At 50.9% G+C, this 22,477-nt stretch overlaps 1 protein-coding gene across 4 annotated transcripts in view; it reads left to right on the top strand.

The window, feature by feature from the left end:
* The first annotated feature begins 700 nt into the window (after positions 1 to 700).
* Positions 701 to 22,477, top strand: part of PXN (paxillin) — a 47,943-nt gene continuing 26,166 nt past the window's right edge. For 3 of the 4 annotated variants that reach the window (XM_058691116.1, XM_058691114.1, XM_058691115.1), the window contains exon 1: positions 701 to 867. In XM_058691116.1, the coding sequence (XP_058547099.1) occupies positions 855 to 867 (13 nt within the window). In that variant the 5' untranslated portion in view covers positions 701 to 854. The remainder of the gene's footprint in view (positions 868 to 22,477) is intronic. The other variant, XM_058691113.1, reaches the window with a different exon arrangement.

The raw sequence follows: 22,477 nt of genomic DNA on the forward strand, positions 1-22,477 counted from the left end.
GTCATGATCTCGAGGTTTGTGAGTTTGAGCCCCACGTGGGGCTCTGGGCTCTGTGCTGATAGCTCAGAACCTGGAGACTGCTTTGGATTCTGTGTCTCATTCTCTTTCTGCCCCTCCCCCACTTGTTCTCTGTCTCTCAAAAATAAACAAATGTAAAAAGAAAAAAGAAAGTATTGGATCTGGCCCCAAAGGCTGGATTGCAAGCTGCACTGCCATCGGTCCAGAGGGCAACCCCAAGAAAGGTCCTCCAAAGGTTCCCTGCTTTGCCTGGTACTGATTTATGGTCCTCCTGGGAGATGACCTACTGGTAGACAGGTAGACAGACAGGTGGACAAATCTGACTCTCCAGTGGATTGATATGTGATGATTGAGTGACCGATGGATGGACAGACACAGATCAGACTGAGATGTCAAGACAGGAGATGGATCTGTCAGCCGGACGGTCAGGCTTGTGACTTTGAGACGGACAGAAAGGCTGACAGCAGGGCCGGAAGGCCTGGGCGGGGTGAGGGGGGTGGGGGCCGCCGTCCGCCAGCTGGGCCGCAAGGGGGCGCCGCCTCCCCGCCCGGCGTGGCCCGCCGCCGGCTGGGCGCGCGCTCGCGGGCCTGCGGCGGGGCGGGGCTAGCGTGCGCACGGGGCGGGGCCAACTTGCTCGCGGGGGCGACCGCGGGTGGGGGGCGGGGCGCGCGTGCTCGCGGGGGCGGGGCACGCGGCGGGCGCGGGGGCGCGCGGCGGCGGCTCGTTCCGTTCCGGGCCGAGGCTCGCGGCGGAAAAGTTGCGGGGCGGAGAGGAGCGGCCCCGGGACGGGCAGCGAGCGCGACGCCAAGCCGGCTCCCGGCGCCCGCGGTCCCGCCATGGACGACCTCGGTGAGTGAGCGGGAGGTCGAGGAAGGAGGGTGCGAGGGGCGCGCGGCCTCGGGCCGGGCGGGAGCGAGCTGGCGGCGGGGGCTGCGGGATCCCTCCTCCGGCGGCCCGGGTCCTGGCTCTGCTCGCTGCCTGATGGAGCTCCGCTGGGCCGGGATCCCGGGCCCGGCCTGAGTCCTTTGCCAGGCCGGCCCCGCCGCGGTCCTCACAGCCGCCACCCCCCGCCTCGGGGACGGCTCCACCTCCGGACTCGGGACCTCGGGGACCCACCCCCATCTCCCAGACCAGCCTCAGGGGCCAGCTTGCGCCTCGGGGACCCGCCCCGTCCGCCCCAGGGACGGACCCCCGCTGCCGGCACAGCACCACCTCCCCCCCGCTGTGGGACCCTCCCTTCACAGACCGCTCCCTCACCCCCCACCTCACTGATCGGCCGCCCAACTCGGGGAACAGCTGCCTGAACTCCTGGTTGGTCCCTCATTTCCAGGACCTGCTCTCACCCCTTTGAGGACCCCCACTTCACAGACTGGCACCCCCACTTCAGGGATAGCCCCTCCAAGCCCACCCTTTTCATTTCACAAGTTAGAGATGAGCCTCCGATGACCACACCCCCACAAAGACAAGTTTCTCATCTGTCCCCACTAACCACCCCCCCACCCCAGGTCTGGGCACCCTGTTTCATGGGCTGCTCACTCCATTTCGCTGACTGTCCTGTCCACTCTGTGGGCCAGCCCCTCCCCTTTCCTATCACAGATCAGCCTAATCCTAGAAGAGTAAGCTGGGGAGACATGATTCTTCCCCCACTCCCAGATTCTGGTGCAGTGCCAGGGGAATGCGGTGGGAAGTGGGCCCCGAGGTATGGCCATCTCTGGACTCGTCCGGGGCTGGCAGAGTTCCCCCCACCCCCTAGCATCAAACCTTGCTGGAGGCCACGCAGGTAAAGAGGACAGGATGCCCAGAACAGAGTTTTACTGTTTTCTTGTTATCGGAGCTCCAGAACTACCCTTTTCAGTGCTGTGTAGACCTGGTGTTAGGGCAGGGGAAAGTATCTCCTGAAACCAGACACGAAACCCGAGGGGGTTGAGGCCAGGGTTCCAGGAATGCCTTGAGTGGCCTGAACCCTATGGTGAGAGGATTCACTTCTTCACTGTCTGTCCCTCCCCTTCATGCCTGTAGCTGGAGGGCCTCCGAGCTGGGGAGGTGAGGGGCGGGGGGGTGGGTTTCTTCTCTGTAGGAGCCTTGTCTTCCCTCTCTGGACTGTGGGTGGCTTGTGTGACCATTGATGCTTTTCTCTGTCCCAGGCTCTGAGGAGCAGATTCATCAGACAGCACTGACGGGCCTCCCCCAAGCGCACAGGGCACTAAGTTAAGACTGGCTATTTGTAGGTACTGGACTTCCAAGCGGACAGGGAGGAAGACCGCCAGCTTCCTTTTGAAAAAGATCAGGGCGCTGCTGAGAGATCCCGGTGCTGGGGACGGTGTCCAGTCCTGCCTGTTTTGTGGAGTGCGATGCCTGCCAAGCATAGTTCTCTGCCTTCGGGTCAGGCTTGGCACCCATTTTTCCAACACCAGGTTGGCATGCCTTGCAGGCAGGTTTTTTTTTTCCCCCCCACATAAAAGATAAGCTGAAAGGAGGCTGGGGGGGATAGGTTTTGAATCAGGATTTGAAAGTCTCGATGCTTTCCCATCAGGAACTGGGGAGCAGAGTTACAGTTTCTAAAATGCTGATGTGGTTCTGTTGCTTCTGTGCAGTCCCTTCCACACAGTGCTGTTTGAAGGTCCGAGAAGGTTTTGTAGAGTTTGCTGTTGGAGTCCAGAATTCCTGTCCCCTGATGGTCTTCCATTTGGGGCCAGGAGACTGAGCTAGTCTCAGGGAAAGAGAGGAGAGTGGTATAGGGGGTGACAGGAATTGAAATTTGCAGTTTATGGAGGGCTTCCCCGTACCTCAGCATGTCCCGCTCTCACAGCAGCCCTTCATAAGAGCCCCTTAGGGCCACTGCTGTCATCACTGCCTGCCTTTTATGAATGGGAAAAACTGGGAGTCAGAGAGGGTGATTCACTTGTCCAAGGCTGCACAGCCACAGAATGACAAAACCATGACTAGAGAGAAGCCCGGTCCCGCAGCTCTCATGGACCAAGAGGCCTTTCTTCCTGAGGAGGGGGGTAGGCAGCATGTGAAGGAGGAGTCTCAGGGGGTGACGGCTGCCACCTGTAACTTCTGCCGCCTTCCAGCACAGACTCTGCAGTTGTTTCCGGGCTGCCGGACTTCCTGGGCCTCAGCTCCCGGGAGGCCAGCCATGCCTGGCTGCCCTGGAGTCCCAGAGCCCCGGGGTGGGAGCAATGGGGCGAGCAGGAAGGGGAGAGGAATTTGCCTCTGTGCTCAGGCCCCATCAGCTGTCTGGATGGCTGCTCAACACACTGCCTGTCAGCTGTTTTCCTTAGTTTGGGTGGACACAAAGGCCAGCCTGCTTATTTTGATTTTTCTCCTGAGAGTGCTCTCAGCTGTGAGCCTCCTGGTCCCTGAAATGGGAGAGTTTATGGTCTGTCCTGTGGCAAGGCTAGAGGGGGCAGAGACTCTGCTGTGACTTTGTTTTTTTGGGTCTCAAAACAAAAATTGGGGAACTCTTCCCTCCCCTTAGCTGCTGGTGACAGACTCACCACGTGCTGTTTAATAAGTTATGAATTTATAGCTCTTTGGGCAGAAAAACATCAACACTGCCCTTGCCTGTGTGTTCTCTCTGCTTTGTGCTGCGGGGTGGCTGCTGGTGGCTTTTCCCATTACTGTTTAGACGCTGGTTTGGCCCGGAGTTCGCCCTGTTGAGTTCTGGCTGGAGTTTCCTGGACAGAGCTCCCACAACACTGAGATGCACTCTGATTACCGTTTCCGACCCAACTCCTCACTCTCCCTCGTTCATGTTCTTTAGTGCACTTGGGGGGCTGTGACCACAGCTGCGGTCCAGTAATAGTCACGTGTACTTGATGGGAGACAGGCATCAGACTCAGCACTTTATGGGTATGATCACCGCCATTCCGAGAGAGAGAGAGAGAGAGAGAGAGAGAGAGAGAGAGAGAGAGAGAGAGAGAGAGAGATAGAGATGTTTTATCTCCACTGTACAGATGTGGAAACCTGAGCTCTGGGAGGTTCACTGGGGGGAGCTGGGATTGGAACCCAGACTGATCCAATTCCTGATCTGGTCATCAAAATCATAATAAGGTTAAATGCTCAGTGAGGTGACTAACCAGAGGATGAGCCTTGAGCCTGCTGAGTAATTGCTAGTTACCTTTGAAATTTGTGTGCTGGGAGCCATCCCAAGGAAATGGCCTCTGTGGCAAAGGGTGGGTCCAATTCAGACCTTGATAGCTTTGCCTTCCCATCTCTTCTAGGGGGGACAGCCAGCTGTTGGCAATGCCCAGTTGCTTCTAGAATCTGGACATGTCTTCCTTCAGCTTCTCAGCAGTCTGGACCCTCTGAAAAACAGTGCCTCATTGTCCTTAGGGGGAGTGTTAGGGGGGCAGGGGAGTTGCTTGGGGCATTCCGGACTACGGAGCCTCCCTGTTTCCATGGAAAGTCTGGACTTCAGGCTTGTCTGTCTGTGGTGTCTCTGTGTGTTGGGTCAGGGCATCCAGCTGCTGGGCCTGTGGCAGGGGCAGCTGTGGAGTGATGTTGTGTTCTTCGTCAACACCAGATCTTCTGGGCAATGCACCAGTGAGGTGCAGAGCTGGGCTCCAGACCCTGGTGTGTTTGAGTCCTAAGCAGGTGCCCTTTCTGTTGTGCTTAGCTGTCTGCTGTCTGGACAGCCTCAGCACAGTGTGGAGAGGTTTGGGCTGCTCTGCCATTGTGGGTTGGAGGTCTTCCAAGAGAACATCGAAGCACTGCCTCCAGCTTCCCCAGTGATGGCCCTGCATTGGGAGGCTGGGGGGATCCTTGGCAGGAGAGGCCTACGAAAAGCCAGAATTACCGCTGAGGCACTCATGCAGCGCCTCTCCGCCATGTTCACGTTTTGCATGGAGTGTGCTGACCCGGCAAGGGCCTGTTACCTTGCTCCGAGGCCAGAGAGTTGAAAGACTTCCTCCTACCTTCACACTCGTTCCAGCTCTTCCCTGTGTTGTCCTGGTCTCAGCACCTTCACTAATAATAACAAACATCTGCAGAACTCTTTCTCATAATGTTTAAATGTTTAATGAGCACTTATGTGCAGGCACTGTGCTGGGCACTTTACACACATTGTTTCATTGACTCATGCTGGCCACAGGAGGCACAGGTTCTGTTCTTAGTACTACTACTACTACCCATTTTACAGATGGGGAAACTGAGGCACAGAGAGGGTTAGCCCCCTTGCCCAAGTTCTGTTAACTAGAGAATAGCAGGGCTGGGGTTTAAATGCAGAGTCGAGGGGCGCCTGGGTGGCTCAGTTGGTTGGGCGTCCGACTTCGGCTCAGGTCACAATCTCGTGGTCCGTGGGTTCGAGCCCCGCGTCGGGCTCTGGGCTGATGGCTCGGAGCCTGTAGCCTGCTTCCGATTCTGTGTCTCCCTCTCTCTCTGCCCCTCCTCCATTCATGCTCTGTCTCTCTCTGTCTCAAAAATAAATAAACTTAAAAAAAAAAATTAAAAAAAAATAAATGCAGAGTCAGACTTGTAACCATTTTTACACCTCTGCTCGTGATACTGGATCGGATCTTGGTTGCCTGTTGGTTTGATTGTGTTACATTTCTAGATGCTAAACATCTTTCCTGGCTCCTCCCCACACGCCTCATCCTCTGTTCGGTGTCCCACATCTGTCTTCTTCCTTCCTGTTCCCTGTGGCTTCTCTGGTTGGAATCAAGCTCTCTGTGCCCCTGCTCCATACAGATTTGCTCCTGTCTTCATTCAGGTGTTTGTCCTTTGCTGCACCAATGCTTTTCCAGAGCAGAAAGTTGCTGAAAACTTTTAAGGAGGAGAATTGAAGATGTACTCTGGAAGGGAGAGACAGAGAGAAAGAATTAGGGGGCTGAGGTTTCCCAGAAACCTTGACAAAGCACCTGATGAAAAGGGGTATCTCCTCACTCAGGATAGGCCCAGAACCTCCTCAGCCCTGACGTCCACTTTTCCTCTTCAGTTGGGGTCTTGTTGGGAGTCTCACATCTGGCCTGAAATGTGCATTCACGTCCTGATGAGTCTTCCAACTAACAAATTGATTGCCTAACCAGTGGGGCTGAGGGATGGCCTCTCCAGGGAGGCCGTGGATGCTGGGCCAGTGGCAGGCTGAATGTGTGGTTGGCCAGGCCCCGCAGAGCCCCCGGTGGCCAAGTTTTCCCTTAAAGACAGCCTTTTAATGCTTATTTCTTGTGTGATTGTGGTATTGTGGTTTTATGGGAGAATATTGTCATTGTTAGGTGCATGTTAAAAGTATTTGGGAGTAAAATGTCATGATGTCTGCAACTCAGTTTTAAATGGTGGAATAAAAAAAGTGGATGTATACATATGTATATACAGAGAGAGCTCCTAAGCACATGTATGTGTGTTTATATAAAATGGCAAAATTTTTTTTTTAATTTTTTAATGCTTTTATTTATTTTTGAGAGAGAGAGGGAGAGAGGGAGGGAGAGAACGAGCAGGAGAGGGGCAGAGAGAGCAGGAGAGAATCCCAAGCAGGCTCCTCACTGTCAGTGCAGAGCCTAACGTGAGGCTCCATCTCACAAACCTCGAGATCATGGACTGAGCCGAGATCGAGAGTTGGGCACTTAACTGAGCCGCCCAGGTGCCCCCAGAATGGCAAAACATTAATGACTGAAACTAGGTAGGGGGCATATGGGTGCTCATTGTATTGGTCTTTCAACTTCTCTGTATGTTTAGACACTTTCATGAAAAAAAGTTGGAAAAAGTAAGAAGACACTGCTTTTTTCCTTAGTGGGCTCAGGGTTATTCAGCCAGGGGTGTTCATAAGTGTCTACCTGTGACTCTTGGCCTCCCATGACTCTGTGCAGGCGGTGACTGCGTGGGTAGACAGGAGCCAAGGGGGCCTGGGATGAGAATGACTGGTAACTAACTCTCAGCTCCGGTGGGGGCACATAGCCATGGCGACCTGTGCAGAAAAAAGGACAGGGCCAGCCAGAGGCAGACAGCTTCCACAGTGTGGAGGCAGCCTCCGGGGTTATTTTGGGTGTGGTGACATTAATGAGACCAGGGTCAGGGCGAGGGGGATGCTGGGCTCTGCTTTGGAGTTTGGAGAGGGTTGCCTGGGTGGGATGCAGAGCAAGGCCTTTACAGAAGAAGAGCCTCTGGGCAGCTGGAGCCTGGGGGAGGGGGTGAAATGCCATTTGCTTCACATCATGAACCTCTTATCTGTGGCCAAAAGGACACCACCAGCCTGTGGGCAGCATGGGCCAGAGTGGCCCTGGGCTCTTGCTTGCAGCCCAGATCTAGCCGTCCAGTTCTCCAGACTTCAGGTTCCCACTCCTGGAATCCCCACTCCCAGGTCCCTCTTGTTCTGTGCTGACTCAAGGCTGGGCCACTTGGGCCTCCCATGTGTTTGGGAGAAAGAGCTGGATTCCGGTGCCAGCAGCCCCCTTGGCTTTGAGGCCCTGGTGCCCACTAGAAACATTTTGGGCAGACTCTTGTAAGGGGAGCACTTCACTCTAGGGTCTTCTTTGAGACTCGTGTCCGTCTGCCGGCATGCAAGGATGCACAGGCTGGCCACTTGGTAGGGATCGAGGGATCTTCCTAGTGAGGTCTCAGAGTGGTGCGTCATGGCCTTTCTCTGCCTGTTTGAAACGCAGCACGATGTGTGTTTTATGGGGGGGGAGGGGTGGTGCTGTGAGGAAGCTGTATGTAATTCTTGGCTGGGACTCAGGTAATTGTTTTAATGAAATGGAATGCAGCTTATTCAGAACTCACTTGGCAGAGACAGCCATGTTCTGTTCTGTTTTCTTCTCGGGGAGAGGGGGGCGCACATTTCCAGCTGTTTTGAATAGTGGAACCCTGGGTGAGTTCGGAGGTGGGTGGAAGCCTCTGGGGGGCTCTTTTCGGTTTAGCTCACGGATCCTCAGACTGCCGAGACTCCTCTGGACAGCAGTCTGTGTATCCTTTCGAATGAGCTATGGAGACCTGGGTCTCCCGACAACAGAAAAGTCCTGTTGGAAGGTGGCTGCCTCCTGCCTCCTGCCTCCTGCCTCCTGCCTCCTGCCTCCTGAGTCCACGGGAGACCAGGGATGCGGGAGTGTGTGGCACACAGCAGGGACACCCTCCCTGGCTGTCTGTTCATTTGCCCCACACATCTCTTTCCACCCCAACACCTGTTATGACCTCCGGTGCCTCTCTCCCCCCATACACCCCTTCAGGGTAGACCCCATGTAGCCATCTGTGGGTCCCTTTTTCTTCTGGTTCCCTCTCTTTACCTGCCTGCTCTTCCAACTTCCTCATCCCTTCTTTGCTCCTTTTCTGTTTTTAACACAGCTTGAACCATTCTTTCATGTTTTCTCTTTTGCTAAGAGTGCATCCCATTTTTTTTTTTTTTTTTTTTTTTGAGAGAGAGAGAGAGAGAGAGAAAACGAGTTGGGGAAGGGCAGAGAGAAAAGGGGACAGAGGATCTGAAGTGGGCTCTTTGTGGACAGCAGAGAGCCCGATGTGGGGCTCGAACTCACAAACCATGAGATCAGGACCTGAGCCGAAGGCAAATGCTTAACTGACTGAGCCACCCAGGTGCCCCTACATCCTATCCTTTAGTGGCCATATTTCCCCCTCCCTCCCTTGAGATCCACTTCTCTACAGACCCCTCCACCCCCCAGATTCCTTCTCTGATCCCTTTGTGGGGGTGCACCTCTGTGTTATTCCAGAGGCTTCTGCTGGCTCCCTGTTTTTCTCCTAGGTACCTAGGTCAGTTTATCTGCTTGCGTGACCTCTTTTTTCACTTGTGTGTTGGCGACTCCTAAATTTACATTTCCACCCCTGACGTGGATTCTATTGTGCAGATTCTTCCGGCCTGCACGCCAGCAAAGACCCAGCTCATTTCCTTCTCACTCTCTCTTCTTGGCCTCATCCATTGTCTACTTTCTCTGTTACTGTCCCCTCTCTTCTCTGGGCCTGTGTGAAATCATGGGCCTTTGTGCAACACTTTGAGATTTAGGCAACATTTTCACGTGCTTCCTCATTTTTGATACTATTCTGACAAAAACCCTTTGGAGTGAGAGATAGTTTTCCCTGTTACAGAGGAGGAAGCTGTAACTGCCGCTCAAGGGACTCAGAGGAAGCAGACACACCCAGTATCACCACAAATCCTGATGCAAGAGCTTGACCTTAGAGCCTGACCTTAGATCTTCTGGCACCAAACCCATTCTCTTTTTGGTTCTTCATACTGGAATCACAGGTTGGATTTTGGCCTGCTTGGCCTTGGTAGTATTTAAAAATGTCCTAGGGGCTCCTGGGTGGCTCAGTCAGTTAAGTGTAGGACTCTTGGTTTTGGCTCAGGTCACGATCTTATGGTTTCCTGAGTTGGAGCCCCTCGTGGGGCTTTGCCTTGGCAGCGAGGAGCCTGCTTGGGATTCTCTCTCTCCCTCTCTCTCTGCCCCTCCCCTCACTCACACTGTCTCTGTCTCTTTCAAAATAAATAAATAAACTTTAAAAAAAATTTATTTTATTTTTTTTAATGTTTATTTATTTTTGAGACAGAGAGAGACAGAGCATGAACGGGGGAGGGTCAGAGAGAGAGAGGCACAGAATCTGAAGCAGGCTCCAGGCTCTGAGCAGTCAGCAGAGAGCCTGACGCGGGGCTCGAACTCACGGACCGCGAGATCCTGACCTGAGCTGAAGTCGGACGCTTAACCGACTGAGCCACCCAGGCGCCCCATAAAATAAATAAACTTTTAAAAAAATCTTAAAAAATTATTCCAAATTACAGTTGTCCCTTAAACAACACAGTCTTGAATGTGTGGGTCAACTTATACATGGCTTTTTTTTTTTTTTTTTTTTTTTTTTAATATATAAATACAGTACAGGGGCTTGTGGATGGCTCAGTTGCTTAAGTAGCTGACTTCGGCTCAGGTCATGACCTCATGGTTCGTGAGTTCAGGCCCCACATCGGGCCCCCTGCTCTCAGCTTGCAGCCTGCTTCGGATGTTCTGTCCCCCTCTCTCTGCACCTCACCCCCCAAATAAATAAACATTAAAAAAAAAAAAAACAATTCTGTCTTTCTGCCCTGGGTTTATAGCAAACACGGAGTTGCAAAGTCTCAGTGGTTTCCTTTTTTAACTTTTTTGAGACTTTATTTATTTATTTATTTATTTATTTATTTATTTATTTATTTAAAAGTCATCTCTACCCCCTTGTGAGGCTTGAACTCGCAACCTTGAGACTAAGAGTCCCGTGCTCCACTGCCTGAGCCAGCCAGGCGCCCCATCTAAGGGCTTTCTCAAACTGCATTCTTGAGTTAGATGTGACTTCTGACCACTTCCAAGCACTTAGCTCCACACAGAGTCTGGATCTTTGTCCAGGTTGCAGAAAATTGCCTCCTCACCTGTCTCCCTTCCTCCTCACCAATCTCCCCTCTTCCTCCTCCTGGAAGGTCTCTGCAGCTGCCACCTTGAGACGGCTTTGTTCTGGTTCAGACCAGCCAACCCCTTGACTCACCCATGGCAGTGTAACAAATCTATGTAAACGGGGCTTCTTTGGTCTCCCCTCTGCCTGGTAGGCCCCTTCAAGAGAGGGATCTTGGGTGCTAAGTGCCAAGGACAGCTACGCTGTCTGCAGTTGCTTAATATTTGATGGTGGTTGATGATTAAATGGGTATGAACTGCAGACACCCACTGTGATGCCAGACCTCCAGCACGCCTCTTCTGCTGGAGAATCTGAGCCAGAGACCCTCTGGGTTCTGGGTTGGTGGGGAGGCAGTCTAGTGCCATGGGCAGAAGGCAGGCTCTGACATCAGCCACTCCAGGGTCTGAATCATTACTGCCACTTGCTAACTGTGTGACTGTGGCCCGTCACCTTACACCCATAGCCTTGGTGAAACAGACACATTTCTTGAGATGCCTTAAAGCACTTAATAAATAGTAACGATTGTTATTATGATTCCTCCTTGGACAAATCTAGATATTGCTTTGGGGCCTTGGCTTTCTCTGTCACCCCTCCACTTCACCAGTCTGCTGCCTGTGCTTGCTGTGGCCTTGGTGGTGAACATTTAGTGCACATGAGCCGGGTTGACCATTCAGCTTGGTCTGAGGGAGGAATCTCACATGGGTTATCTCCTGGGAGGTTGTGATTTGGGACTCTTCCTGGCCCCGTGGGGTAGAAGCCCGGGAGCGCAGCTCTGCGGACGGAATGGCTGTTCCCTAGTGCTGGGGGTGTCAAGTTGGGTTTTGGTTAAATGACATTTCATTTCCCCAGAGCCTCTTTGGTGGCTTTGGGGCGGAAGTGGCTGGGGAAGGAGGTCATTCCGTGGCTTGGTTTATACTAATTGCTTATCTAACACTAATGTTTGAGAGGTGTCACAGAGAGCCAGTGAAAGATGCTCCGTGACACCTACAAAGCCTCGAAGGATGGGTCTAGGCCACTGAGGCTCCTATGAGCAGTAGAGAAAGGGAGAGTTTGGTTTTTTGGACCATGAACTGAGGTTTTTGTCAGTTGAATGAGCCCAGCTAATAGCAAGAAGCTGGCTCACTGGTTGGGCTGCCCTGCCTGCCTCTGTGCCTTTCTAGGGGCAGTTGATCTGTTAGGTCAGCCCTGGGCCCCGTTAGGAGGTAGAAATGGTTCAGAGAGTCCCGGCCAGGCTTTTCCTTGCTCTCTGTTTCCAGGAACATTCCTCTTGCTTAGGTGGAAATGGGAGTGTCCCACGGGCTGCTCTTGGTTTCCTCTGGATTTACCATCCCCCACCCCTGAACTCCTGGCCTGGCTGACCCACTGGGATGGGTTCTCATCACTGCTAAGCTCCAGGACAGCCAAGTCAGGCTGGCCCCTCTGGGGTGGGCTTGAAGGAGAGGCCATGGCTTCTGGAAAACTACACTCGCGCCTCACAGACCTGACGTGGCTACCTTCCTGGGCTTGCTTGGTCACATGCTACCCTTCTTGGAAAGTTCTTGCTTGGTCACAGGCTGCCTGTTTTGGCCCCATGAGTGGATATGTGGTTTCCTTACCATTTCTTAGTAGTGTCAGCCTAGCTGCACCCGTGGGGTGAGCTGCAGGGATAGTGGGGTGGCCTCATTTCCTCTCTGCCTCACCACCTCAGATGGCCTCCTCTCCTCTATCCTGAACTTTCCAAGGATTCCTGCCCCTTCTCACTCTTGGGAAGTCGGCACTTGAAGTCTTTTTGCCTGCCTGAGGCAGTCACGTGGGAAACAAGCTGGGGAAAGAAGAGAAGTGTCACCTGGAGGTGGTTGTCACAGCTTCCTGTGGTTACTTGTGGTCATCTGCTTCCAAACATCCTGTTTGTGCCCCAAGAGCAGCAGGAACACTGACCTGGAGACAGCTGTTCTCTGCCTAGCTTCATGCACAGGCTTGGGGGCCGGGGGTGTCCTAGTCCACCTGTCCCCAGGGACCCTTGGTTTGCTGGTTTGTTGGCTGGTAGCAGTGCCTTTTGGTGTCTCTAGCTTAGACGTCACCTCTGCCCTGCCCTTCCTCCTCTCCCTGCTCCTTCTGCCTGTGAGATTTGTCCTCTGAGTGTTCTGTTGGGTGTGATCGGTCAGTGCTCGCCTTTCTGTGGCTCTGGACTGATCCCGTCTTCCATAGACCCTTCCCGACGCTTCCGGAACTGGAAAGAGTCTTAGGGTATCCCCTCTGGGTGTGTGCAGGGCATCTTCAGCCCATCAACTTCCTCAGTGAGAGTGACTCACTTTTTATCAGTTTATATAGTGGACTTTTATCAAAGACTGCAATTGCACAAGGAGTTTTGTGGCTTAAAAAAGAAAAGTTTATTTATTTATTTTTGAGAGAGAGAGAGAGAGAGGGAGGGGTAGAGAGGGAGACAGGGAATCCCAAGCAGGCTTCACACTGTCCGTGCAGAGCCCAGTTTGGGGCTCAAACTCACGAACCGTGGGATGGTGACCTGAACTGAAACCAAGAGTCAGATGCTGAACTTACTAAGCCACCCAGGCACCCCAGCTTTTTAAAAAATTGAAAATAACAGTGTAAAAACATTGGAAAGTCGTTTATAAGGTTCAATCCATGTGTTTTATAGGTGGACAAACTTAGGTCCTCTGAGGAGAAAGCATTTGTCCAGGACACTTAGAGGCAGAGCAGACCCGTGCTTTTTCCTTTCTTGCCCTTTTTGGGGAATATGTGGGGTCCTAGTTTTCCTCATTTCTAGAACTACACACCTTGCCACAGTGTACCCCTAAGCTTTCTTTTCTCTAGGGACCCTTCTCAAGCCATTTTGTATCTGATACTGTTACTTCCTTTTGTAAGAGTTTTTATGTCGAAAAGATACATGCTTATTATATATACATATATATAAAAAAAAAGATACAGGAGTGAAAGTCCTTTGTCCTTTTCCCACCAGGGGTAACTAGTAACTATTGTTAATAGTTTGGTGTGTATCTTTCCCAGCCATTTTCTGTACATTTATAAATATGTAAGCATACATATGATTCACATACCCTTCACTGTGTTGTGTTTTTTTTAAATTAAGATGAAATTCACATAACATACAACTAACCATTTTAAAGTGTACAATTCAGGGGCGCCTAGGTGGCTCAGTCGGTTAAGCATCTGACTTCAGCTCGGGTCATGATATCAAGGTCCATGAGTTTGAGCCTCACCTGGGGCTCTCTGCTGTCAGCTCAGAGCCTGGAGCCTGCTTCGGATTCTGTGTCTCCCTCTCTCTCTGCCCCTCTCCTGCTTGGAGTCTGTCTCTCTGTCAAAAAATAAGTAAACATTAAAAAAATAAAGTGTACAATTCTGTGGCATTTAGTACATCCACAGTCTGTGCAGTCATCCCCTCTGTCTAGCCCAGCACATTTTCATCACCCCCAAAGGAGTCCCTGTAACCATTCAGCAGTCTTTCCCCCCTTCCCCCCTCCCCCAGCTCCTGGCAAACACTAATCTGCTTTCTGTCTCTATGGATTTGCCTGTTCTGGATGTTTCATATAAGTGGAATCTTACAAAATGTGGCCTTTTGTGATTGGCTTCTTTCATTCAGTGTAATGGTTTTGAGGTTCATGCATGTTGGTAGCATGAATCAATATTTCATTCCTTTTTATGGCTGAATAATAATTATGTTGTATGGATATATACTGCATTTTGTTTATTCATTCATCAGTTGATGGACATTTGGGTAGTTTCCACCTTTTTGCTATTGTGCTTGTGTGAACCTTTGTGTTCAAGTTTTTATTTGCATACCTATTTTCAGTTCTTTTTAGTTTATGTCTCTTCATTGCTTTTTTAAAAAAAATTTTTTTTATTAAGTTTATTTATTTATTTTGAAGAGAGAGAGAGCACAAGCAGGGGAGGGTCAGAGAAAGGGAGAAACAGAATCCCAAGCAGGCTCTGCACCATCAGCGCAGAGCCTGATGTAGGGCTTGAACTCACGAACTGTGAGATTATGACCTGGGCCGAGATCAAGAGTCTGACGCTTAACTGAGTACGCCACCCAGGCGCCCTCTTCATTGACTTTTTTTTTTTTTTTTTTTTTTTTAGTGTTTATTTATTTTTGAGAGAGAGGGAGAGACAGAGTGTGAGCCAAGAAGGGGCAGAGAGAGAGAGGGAGAGAGAGGGAGACACAGAATCTGAAGCAGGCTCCAGGCTCTGAGCTGTCAACACAGAGCCTGGCATGGGACTTGAACCCACAAACTGTGAGGTCATGACCTGAGCTGAAGTCTGGTGCTTAACTGACTGAGCCACCCAGGGACCCCTTCATTGCTTTTAAAGTTTATTTTTCTAGGGGTGCCTGGGTGGCTGAGTTGGTTAAATGTCCAACTCTTGATTTCAGCTCGGATCATGATCTCATGGTTCTTGGGATTGAGCCGCATGTCGAGTTCTGTGCTGACAGTGCAGAGCCTGCTTGGGATTCTTTCTCTTCCTCTCTTTCTGCCCTTCCCTTACTTGCACACATTCTCTCTCTCTCAAAAATAAATAAATATGTGTTAAAAAAAAAAAATCCCCAGCAAACCACTGGGGACTGTGGTGTGAGCTGAAGTGCCTTCCTCCCTCCAGGGGAGGTTGGTGGGCCCAGCAAAAGGAAGGGAGCCTTTCCTGCTTTGTGGCCACCCCTCAGCTCCTCTGCTTTGGTGAACAAAAGTCTGGGGTCCCTTGTGTTCCTCAGACAGCAAGCAGTCTGTCGGCCCAGTGTCTTGTTGCTTTCCAGTTCTTGGGTTCTTTCTTTCTTTTTTTATTTAAAAAAATTTTTTTAAATGTTTATTTTTTAGAAAGAGAGATAGAGAGAGAGAGACAGAGCACCAGTGGGAGTGGGGCAGAAAGAGAGAGACACAGAATCTGAACCAGGCTCCAGGCTCTGAGCTGTCAGCATAGAGCCTGATGTGGGGCTCAATTCCAAGAACAATGCTCTCAGCGCAAAGCCAGACACGGGTCTCAAAGCCATGAACTGGCATATAACGAGCTGAGCCGAAATCAAGAGTCAGACGCTTAACTGACTAAGCCACCCAGACGCCCCAGTTATTGATCTTAATTAGAGAGTTGAAATCTCTGTGTCCGATTTTGGATTTGTCCCTTTTTCCTTTCAATTCTCTCCATTTTTCCTTCATCTAGTTTGAAGCTCTGTTACCAGATATATATGCATTTAGGACTATTACATATTCATGATGAATTAACCTTTTTATCATTATGAAATGTCCTTCCTTGTCTCTGGTAATATTCTTGCTTGGGAGCCTACCACATGTGATAGTAACAGAACCAATCCAGCTTTCTTGTTGGTGTGATATGTTTTTTTTTTTTTTCTCCATTGTTTTATGCATATCAAACTGGTAAGAATTGCTTATCTGTATCTTTGTAATTAAAATGTTTCATATAGATAGCACATACAGAATCTTGCATTTTTATCCAGTCTTACAATCTCTGCCTTTTTTTTTTTTTTAATTTTTTTTTTTAACGTTTATTTATTTTTGAGACAGAGACAGAGCATGAATGGGGGAGGGGCAGAGAGAGAGGGAGACACAGAATCAGAAGCAGGCTCCAGGCTCTGAGCCATCAGCCCAGAGCCCGATGCGGGGCTCGAACTCACGGACCGTGAGATCGTGACCTGAGCTGAAGTCGGACGCTTAACCGACTGAGCCACCCAGGTGCCCCTGCGTTTTTTTTTTTTTTTTTTTAAGTTTATTTATTTTGAGTGAGAGAGATTGAGCAATTGTGTATGCAGGGGAGGGGTAGAGAGAGAGGGAGAGAGAATACCAAGCAGGCTCCGTGCTGTCAGTGCAGAGCCAGACATGGGGCTCAATACCATGAACTGTGAGATCGTGACTCAGCCAAAATCAAGATCCAGATGCTTAACCAACTTAGCCACCCAGGTGCCCCTGTTCCCTTTTTTTTTTTTTTTTTTTTTTTTTTTAAGTAAGCTGTATGCCCAGTGTGGGGCTTGAACTCATGACCCTGAGATCAAGATCAAGAGTCAGATGTTCGACCAATTGAGCCAGCCAGCCACCCCTATACCCTCTGTTCTTTATTTTTTCTTCTTTTCCTGCTTTCTTTTATATTAGGATTCCATCTAATCTCCACTATTGGCTTATTTAGCCATACTTCATTGGTTTACCTTTTTTTTTTTTTTTTAATTTTTTTTTTTTTTAATTTTTTTTTTTTTTTTAACGTTTTTTATTTATTTTTTTGGGACAGAGAGAGACAGAGCATGAACGGGGGAGGGGCAGAGAGAGAGGGAGACACAGAATCGGAAACAGGCTCCAGGCTCCGAGCCATCAGCCCAGAGCCTGACGCGGGGCTCGAACTCACAGAATGCGAGATCGTGACCTGGCTGAAGTCGGATGCTTAACCGACTGCGCCACCCAGGCGCCCCGGTTTACCTTTTTAGTGATTGCTGTGTGGTATCCAGGTGTAACTCATACGCAGTGTACCTTCGAGTCATATCCCCTTCTTGTCCTTTGTGTTACTACTGTCCTGAATTTTACTTTGGTGTATAGTATATCATAAACCTCACACTATGTTGTTAGGCATATTTACTGTTTCTGGTACTCTCTGTTCCTTTGTAAAAAAGGCCTTTTATAATCTAAAGAAATTAACAAAACTGAGGGTATTCAGGTGGCTCAGTCAGTTGAGTGACTGACTTCCGCTCAGGTCCTGATCTCGCAATTTGTGAGTTCAAGCCCCGCGTCGGGCTCTGTGCTGACAGCTCAGAGCCTGGAGCCTGCTTCGGATTCTGTGTCTTCCTCTCTTCTTCATGCTCTGTCTCTCTCTGTCTCAAAAATAAATAAACGTTAAAAAAATTTCTTTTAAAGATATCAAGAAAACTGTTTGCAAAACCTTTATCCCCCCTTTCCTCTCCCTTTTCAAAAAAACTTGTTTTTTTCTGGCTGTCTTTCCCTGCCCATAGAGCTTCCCCCAGCATTGCTGTCTTCTGTGTATTCTTTGTGGTTCGGCTCATCTGTGGCTCTGTCATGATAATCAATGATGTTATCAGTCACTCCAGGCTGCAGAGCCCATGACTGGTGTCGCTAACACATTCCAGTGGCACACGTTTCAGAAAATCTTCACATCCCAGCATATGTCTCCTGCCCCCACTGCCCCATGGGGAGAGGCGTGACACCACAAGATCTGCTGGGAGATCTGCTGGGCCTAAGGGCTGCCATTCTCCCTGTTCTTTCTTGCCCTGTCGCTTGCTGATGCCCCTCCTCTCTTCCTCCAGCACCAAGTGAAAGTGCCACCTTGTCCCAGGTCCTGACTCCGCCTGGGTTGCCCAGGTGCCTCCCTCCTGGGAGCCAGCCCACCTCACCAACTCCTCCTCCCCCACCCACAGAGGAAGCTAGACAAGGCATACAGTGAGTTTAAACCTTAAGTACCCACAAGGGGCTGCTGTGTTCTGGCCACAAAGTCTTGTGGAGTGTTCCCTCCCCCCTTTTTTTTTAGTTTATTTATTTATTTGACTATTTATTTATTTATTTATTTATTTATTTATTTATTTATTTTGAGAGAGAGACAGCGTTAACAGAGGAAGGACAGAGAGAGAGAGAGACACAGAATCTGAAGGAGGCTCCAGGCTCTGAGATGTTAGCACAGAGCCCGACTCGGGGCTCGAACCCATGAACTGTGAACTCGTGACCTGAGCCAAAGTCAGACGCTTAACCGACTGAGCCATCCAGGCGCCCCTAAGTTTATTTATTTATTTAGAGAGGGAGAGAAAGAGAATCCCCAGCAGGCTCCACCCTGTCAGCATGGAGTCCGATGTGGGGCTTGAACTGAGCCACCCAGGCTCCCCGTCCTTTTGTTTTTTAAAGTTGAGAATGGTGCCGGTTGGGGAGGGGTGGGGGTAACTAGATCACTGGAGAGGGAGATTTCCGGGGTTAGATGAATAGAGAGGTTTCGGTCCTGTATGCATGCACTGCTCACCCTCACTGTGCTTTGCATGTAGCGAGTGCTCATGAAGGGCCTGGAAGAGGCGCAGACTGAAGTGGTGAAGCCGATGTCTGCAGCACATGGGCTTGGCAGGGTCATTCATTTGTTTACTACTTGTCCATGGAGCTCCTGTTATGTTCTGGGCTCTGTTCAGTGTGAGGAGGTGAAGACAGATAAAGACACACTTCCTGCCTTCCCTGAGCTCTCATAGGCTGGTGGGACATAGACACTTCGGCAGATGGTTCTTACCAGTTGGATACATGCTTTACATGCTCTCAGAGGGGAGGTGCATGGTGCTTTGGGAACCCAGAGGAGAGGGGCCTTGAACCCTGTGCAAAGAATGTGGTCATGGAGGGCTTCCTGAAGGAAATGGTATCCTAAGCTGACTCTTTGTTGTGTTTATTTTAATTGGAATGTTGACATTTATAAAAGCCACAAACCTTCATCCTTTAAATAGATAGCCATTCCATAATAAGATTTGGGAATCTTATAGAAAACCACACATTCCTTTTTTTTTTTTTTTTAAAGGTAGGCAAAGCAGATCCTTTTTTTTTTTCCTAAGTTTATTTTTTTATTTTGAGAGAGAGAGAGAGAGAGAGAGAGTGCACAAGTGGGGAAGGGGCAGAGAAAGGAGAGAGAGAATCTCAAGCAGGCTCAGCACCATCAGTGCAGAGCCCAATGCAGGGCTTAAACTCACAGACTGTGAGATCATGACCTGAGCCAAAACCAACAGTCAGATGCTTAACCCACTGAGCCACCCAGGTGTCCCAAAGGAGATCCTTTTTATCCTCATGTTGCAGAAGAGGAAACTGAACTGTGATGAATCTCCAGGTATAAGAAAGGATTTAGCCTGGAAAAGAAGACAAGAGGGTGGTCTAGGCACAGGGAACAACATGTGCAAAGGACTGGGAGGGAGGAGGCTTTTGTGCATGTGTGCTAAGTTTATTGGCTGTGATTTGGCACCCTGTGGTCTCCCAACTGATCTTACAAACTAATCGAACAGCCTGAGCTGGAAAGCCAAGGACAGTCACCAGCCTTTGCTTCCTCAGTGGCACGATCTTTTGAGGTGGCCTTGGTATGACAGCTGAGATGGGGCCAGCCTCTGGGGGTTCCTTTCATCCTCAGGTCAGATGCTGAGCTCTGTCTACGCAAACTGCCTGGGCTTAGCTGGGGCCCTGGGCCAGTCCAGAAAGGCATTTCCCTGAGAGTTTGGGGCCTGAGATTTTGTCCTGGGCCCGCTGGCCCCAGCGGTGAGCCTGTGTGCTCATGTGGCAGGAAGGCCTGGTTCCTGTGATAAGAAGCTTGGCCTAGCCCCTCTTCCGGAGGGGGCGCTGTTGGGGGATGGAACTACCTCTCTGTTTGGATTTCAGGACAGACTTCACCAAAAGTGGGCCAAGGGAGGGGACCCATGGTATTAACTGGTCACTCTGAGGACCCCAAAGCAGACTGCCTGTGGTTTACGGCTCCTGCAGGGGGCCAGGCTGGGCAAACCACTGTTTTTCAATGGAAGAACAAACTGGAGTAGCAGTACCGTATCATTTCCCAACCAGGTACCTTCTGGGCCCTTAAGAGATTCATAGGTGACATGGCCAAGGGAAAAGAAAGGCCCTGGGGCCTGGCTCAGTGGCCCCGTGTCCTGCCTGTCCTCGGTTGCTGACCCTTCCATGCTCCTCCTTGGCCTCATCCTGCTCCTTCTGTCTTGCAGTCTCATCTGGTGGACACTCCGTCCTCCCACAGGAAACAAACGTGGGAGGCATCTGTTCCTCCCTCTTTCTCCCGAGCTGCTCAATTACCAGGTCCCATTGATTTTACCTAGTCTTATCTAGAGCGTTCCTCCAACTAAGCCCCCCTCCTTCCCCTCTCTCCTGTATACACTGCCTGAGTGATCCAGAATGCAAGCCTGGTCCTGCCTTCCCTGTTCCCTCCCGACAGCCTTGCATGGCTTGCCCTTCTAAGTCCAGACTCCACAACGGGCCTTGGGTCCTTGCTCCTCTTCCACCAAGCTGGGGCTTGTACCCTGGGCTCCAGCCCCCTCTGTCTGCCAGGCTGTTTCTCACGTCTGCCTGTGCTCCTTCCTGGGCCTGGAAAGCCCCTCCTTCCTTCTCCCTCTGTCCAGATTATGATGGTCTTCGACTGGTTAGCGCTCCCTGGGGACAGACACTGTGTCTTTGTTCCCCCAGTGCTCAGCATGGCATCTGTGCATAGTACTTGTTGATGGACATTATTGGGACACGACTGGTAAAGACGAGATGGCACCCAGGGAGAGGGCTGGAGGGGCCGGGGGAGGCAGGTGGGACAGGTATGTGGAACTCACCCATTTTCAAGGTTAGCCTTGGATACCCAGATGGGGCCGTCCCTTCCCATTTTGTGCTTTCTGAATGGTGGTGCCTTTGCTGGAGAGGAGTGTATGTGCACTTCCTGGGTCAGTGCCCAGCAAGGCTCATTCCAGAAATTCCAGTCACCTGGGATTGAGGCAGAGATGAGGCTGCTTCAGCTCCAGGCAATTGGACTTGTCTTCAAAGGACCTGCCAGTGAGTTGAAGGTACAGAGTGGCCACTGTCAGCCCTTGTTTTCCACAATCGTTTCACCTCTGTGGATCCCCAACCCCTCTGGACCGTGAATATTATGAACTGTCTCCCGAGAGTAATACTGTGGGGATGCGCACAAGACGTTCTGTGTATAATTTCATGTGGTCTGCACATCCCCTAGAGGGTCATCTGTGAAGTCCTCTGGTGTCAGGTGAAGCTCCCTTGCTGTGGGGGCTCCCTGCCTCTCTTGCCTTGGAAGGGGGAATGAAGGCTCCCTTTGCCCCACAGGTGGGGAGCTGAGCTGAGTCCGCAAGAGGAGGGGGATGGCGGGGCCAGGTGCAGGCCAACCTGAGCAGGCAAGGGCATTTTCTGCCTGACACTCAGGGGCCTGGGAGGAAGTCCGGGACAGGCTCGTGTCAGTGCTGCTCCAAAGGCCGAGCCGTCTGGCCCAGTTAGAAGTTAGAGTCCTTAGATGGGCATGTGTGGCAGGGACTGCCCTGGCCCATCCCTAGCCTCCTTCCATGGAACTTGGATTGTTGGGAGCAGATGGTAGTCGGGCTGGGAGGATGGACTTGGGCCGGTCCCCCTGGGCCGGACCAGTGGTGAGTACCCTTCCTCTTGTGGGCTTTGTGCGCTGAACTCCCCATGCCCTGAGCACAGGGCACTCTGGACGTTCCTACTTGGCAAGTCTTTGAACTCAGGGATGGCTTTGAAGCCAGGGAGAGAGATCACAGTTTTCATTGGGTCCTGCACCAGGGTGTTAGCTTTTTAGCCAAAGTCTGTTGGCACAGACCAGCGATCGGCCCTTGTGTATTCACAGCTGCATCTGGGGGGCCATGTGGTGGCATTGGGCGGCCCGCCTGACATCTTTCAGAGTGCCTTCTCTGCAGTTGCTCATGGATTGTAGTGCGGGGTGCTCTCCCACACCTGCTCAGGCGGGGCAGTCAGGGATGTCAGCTTTGTGGGTGGGACAGCCACTCAGCCCCTGTCTGTCACCTGCTGTCACCTGGTGAGGGAGGTAGGCATGATGTGTATGGACTGTGTGCCTGTGATATGCCAGATATGCTTTCTTTTTTGTGTCTCTTTTATCTATTTATCTATTTATCTATCTATCTATCTATCTATCTATCTTATTTTTTTCCTGAAATAGAGATAGAGTGTGAGTGGGGAGGGGCAGAGAGAGAGGGAGACACAGAATCCGAAGCAGGCTCCAGGCTCTGAGCTGTTAGCACAGAGCCTGACACGGGGCTCGAACTCATGAACTCACAGAGGTGCGGTGCTAGCAAGGGGCAGAGCCAAGGTTGTTCAACTTCAAAACCCACACTACGTTGTATTGCAAACTCACATACCTGCTGAGGTCAGGCAGGTGTTGTGTGTGCACAGATGAAGGAGGCCAAAGGGGAAAGCTAGATCTTATTGTGTCAGCCAGTGGTTGCCCGGCAGGAAAGTAGACCAGTATTGCTAGCCCTTCTGACTGCTCCCAGAAAGCCAGAAATCTTGGCTTTCTAGTGAAATCCCTTGATTTCTTTAATAAAAAAATTTTTTTTAATGTTTATCTTATTTTTGAGACAAAGAGAGACAGAGCATGAGCAGGGGAGGGGCAGAGAGAGAGG

The sequence above is a fragment of the Neofelis nebulosa genome, chromosome 11, assembly GCF_028018385.1.
Source record: "Neofelis nebulosa isolate mNeoNeb1 chromosome 11, mNeoNeb1.pri, whole genome shotgun sequence".
In the NCBI taxonomy this organism is placed as follows: domain Eukaryota; kingdom Metazoa; phylum Chordata; class Mammalia; order Carnivora; family Felidae; genus Neofelis; species Neofelis nebulosa.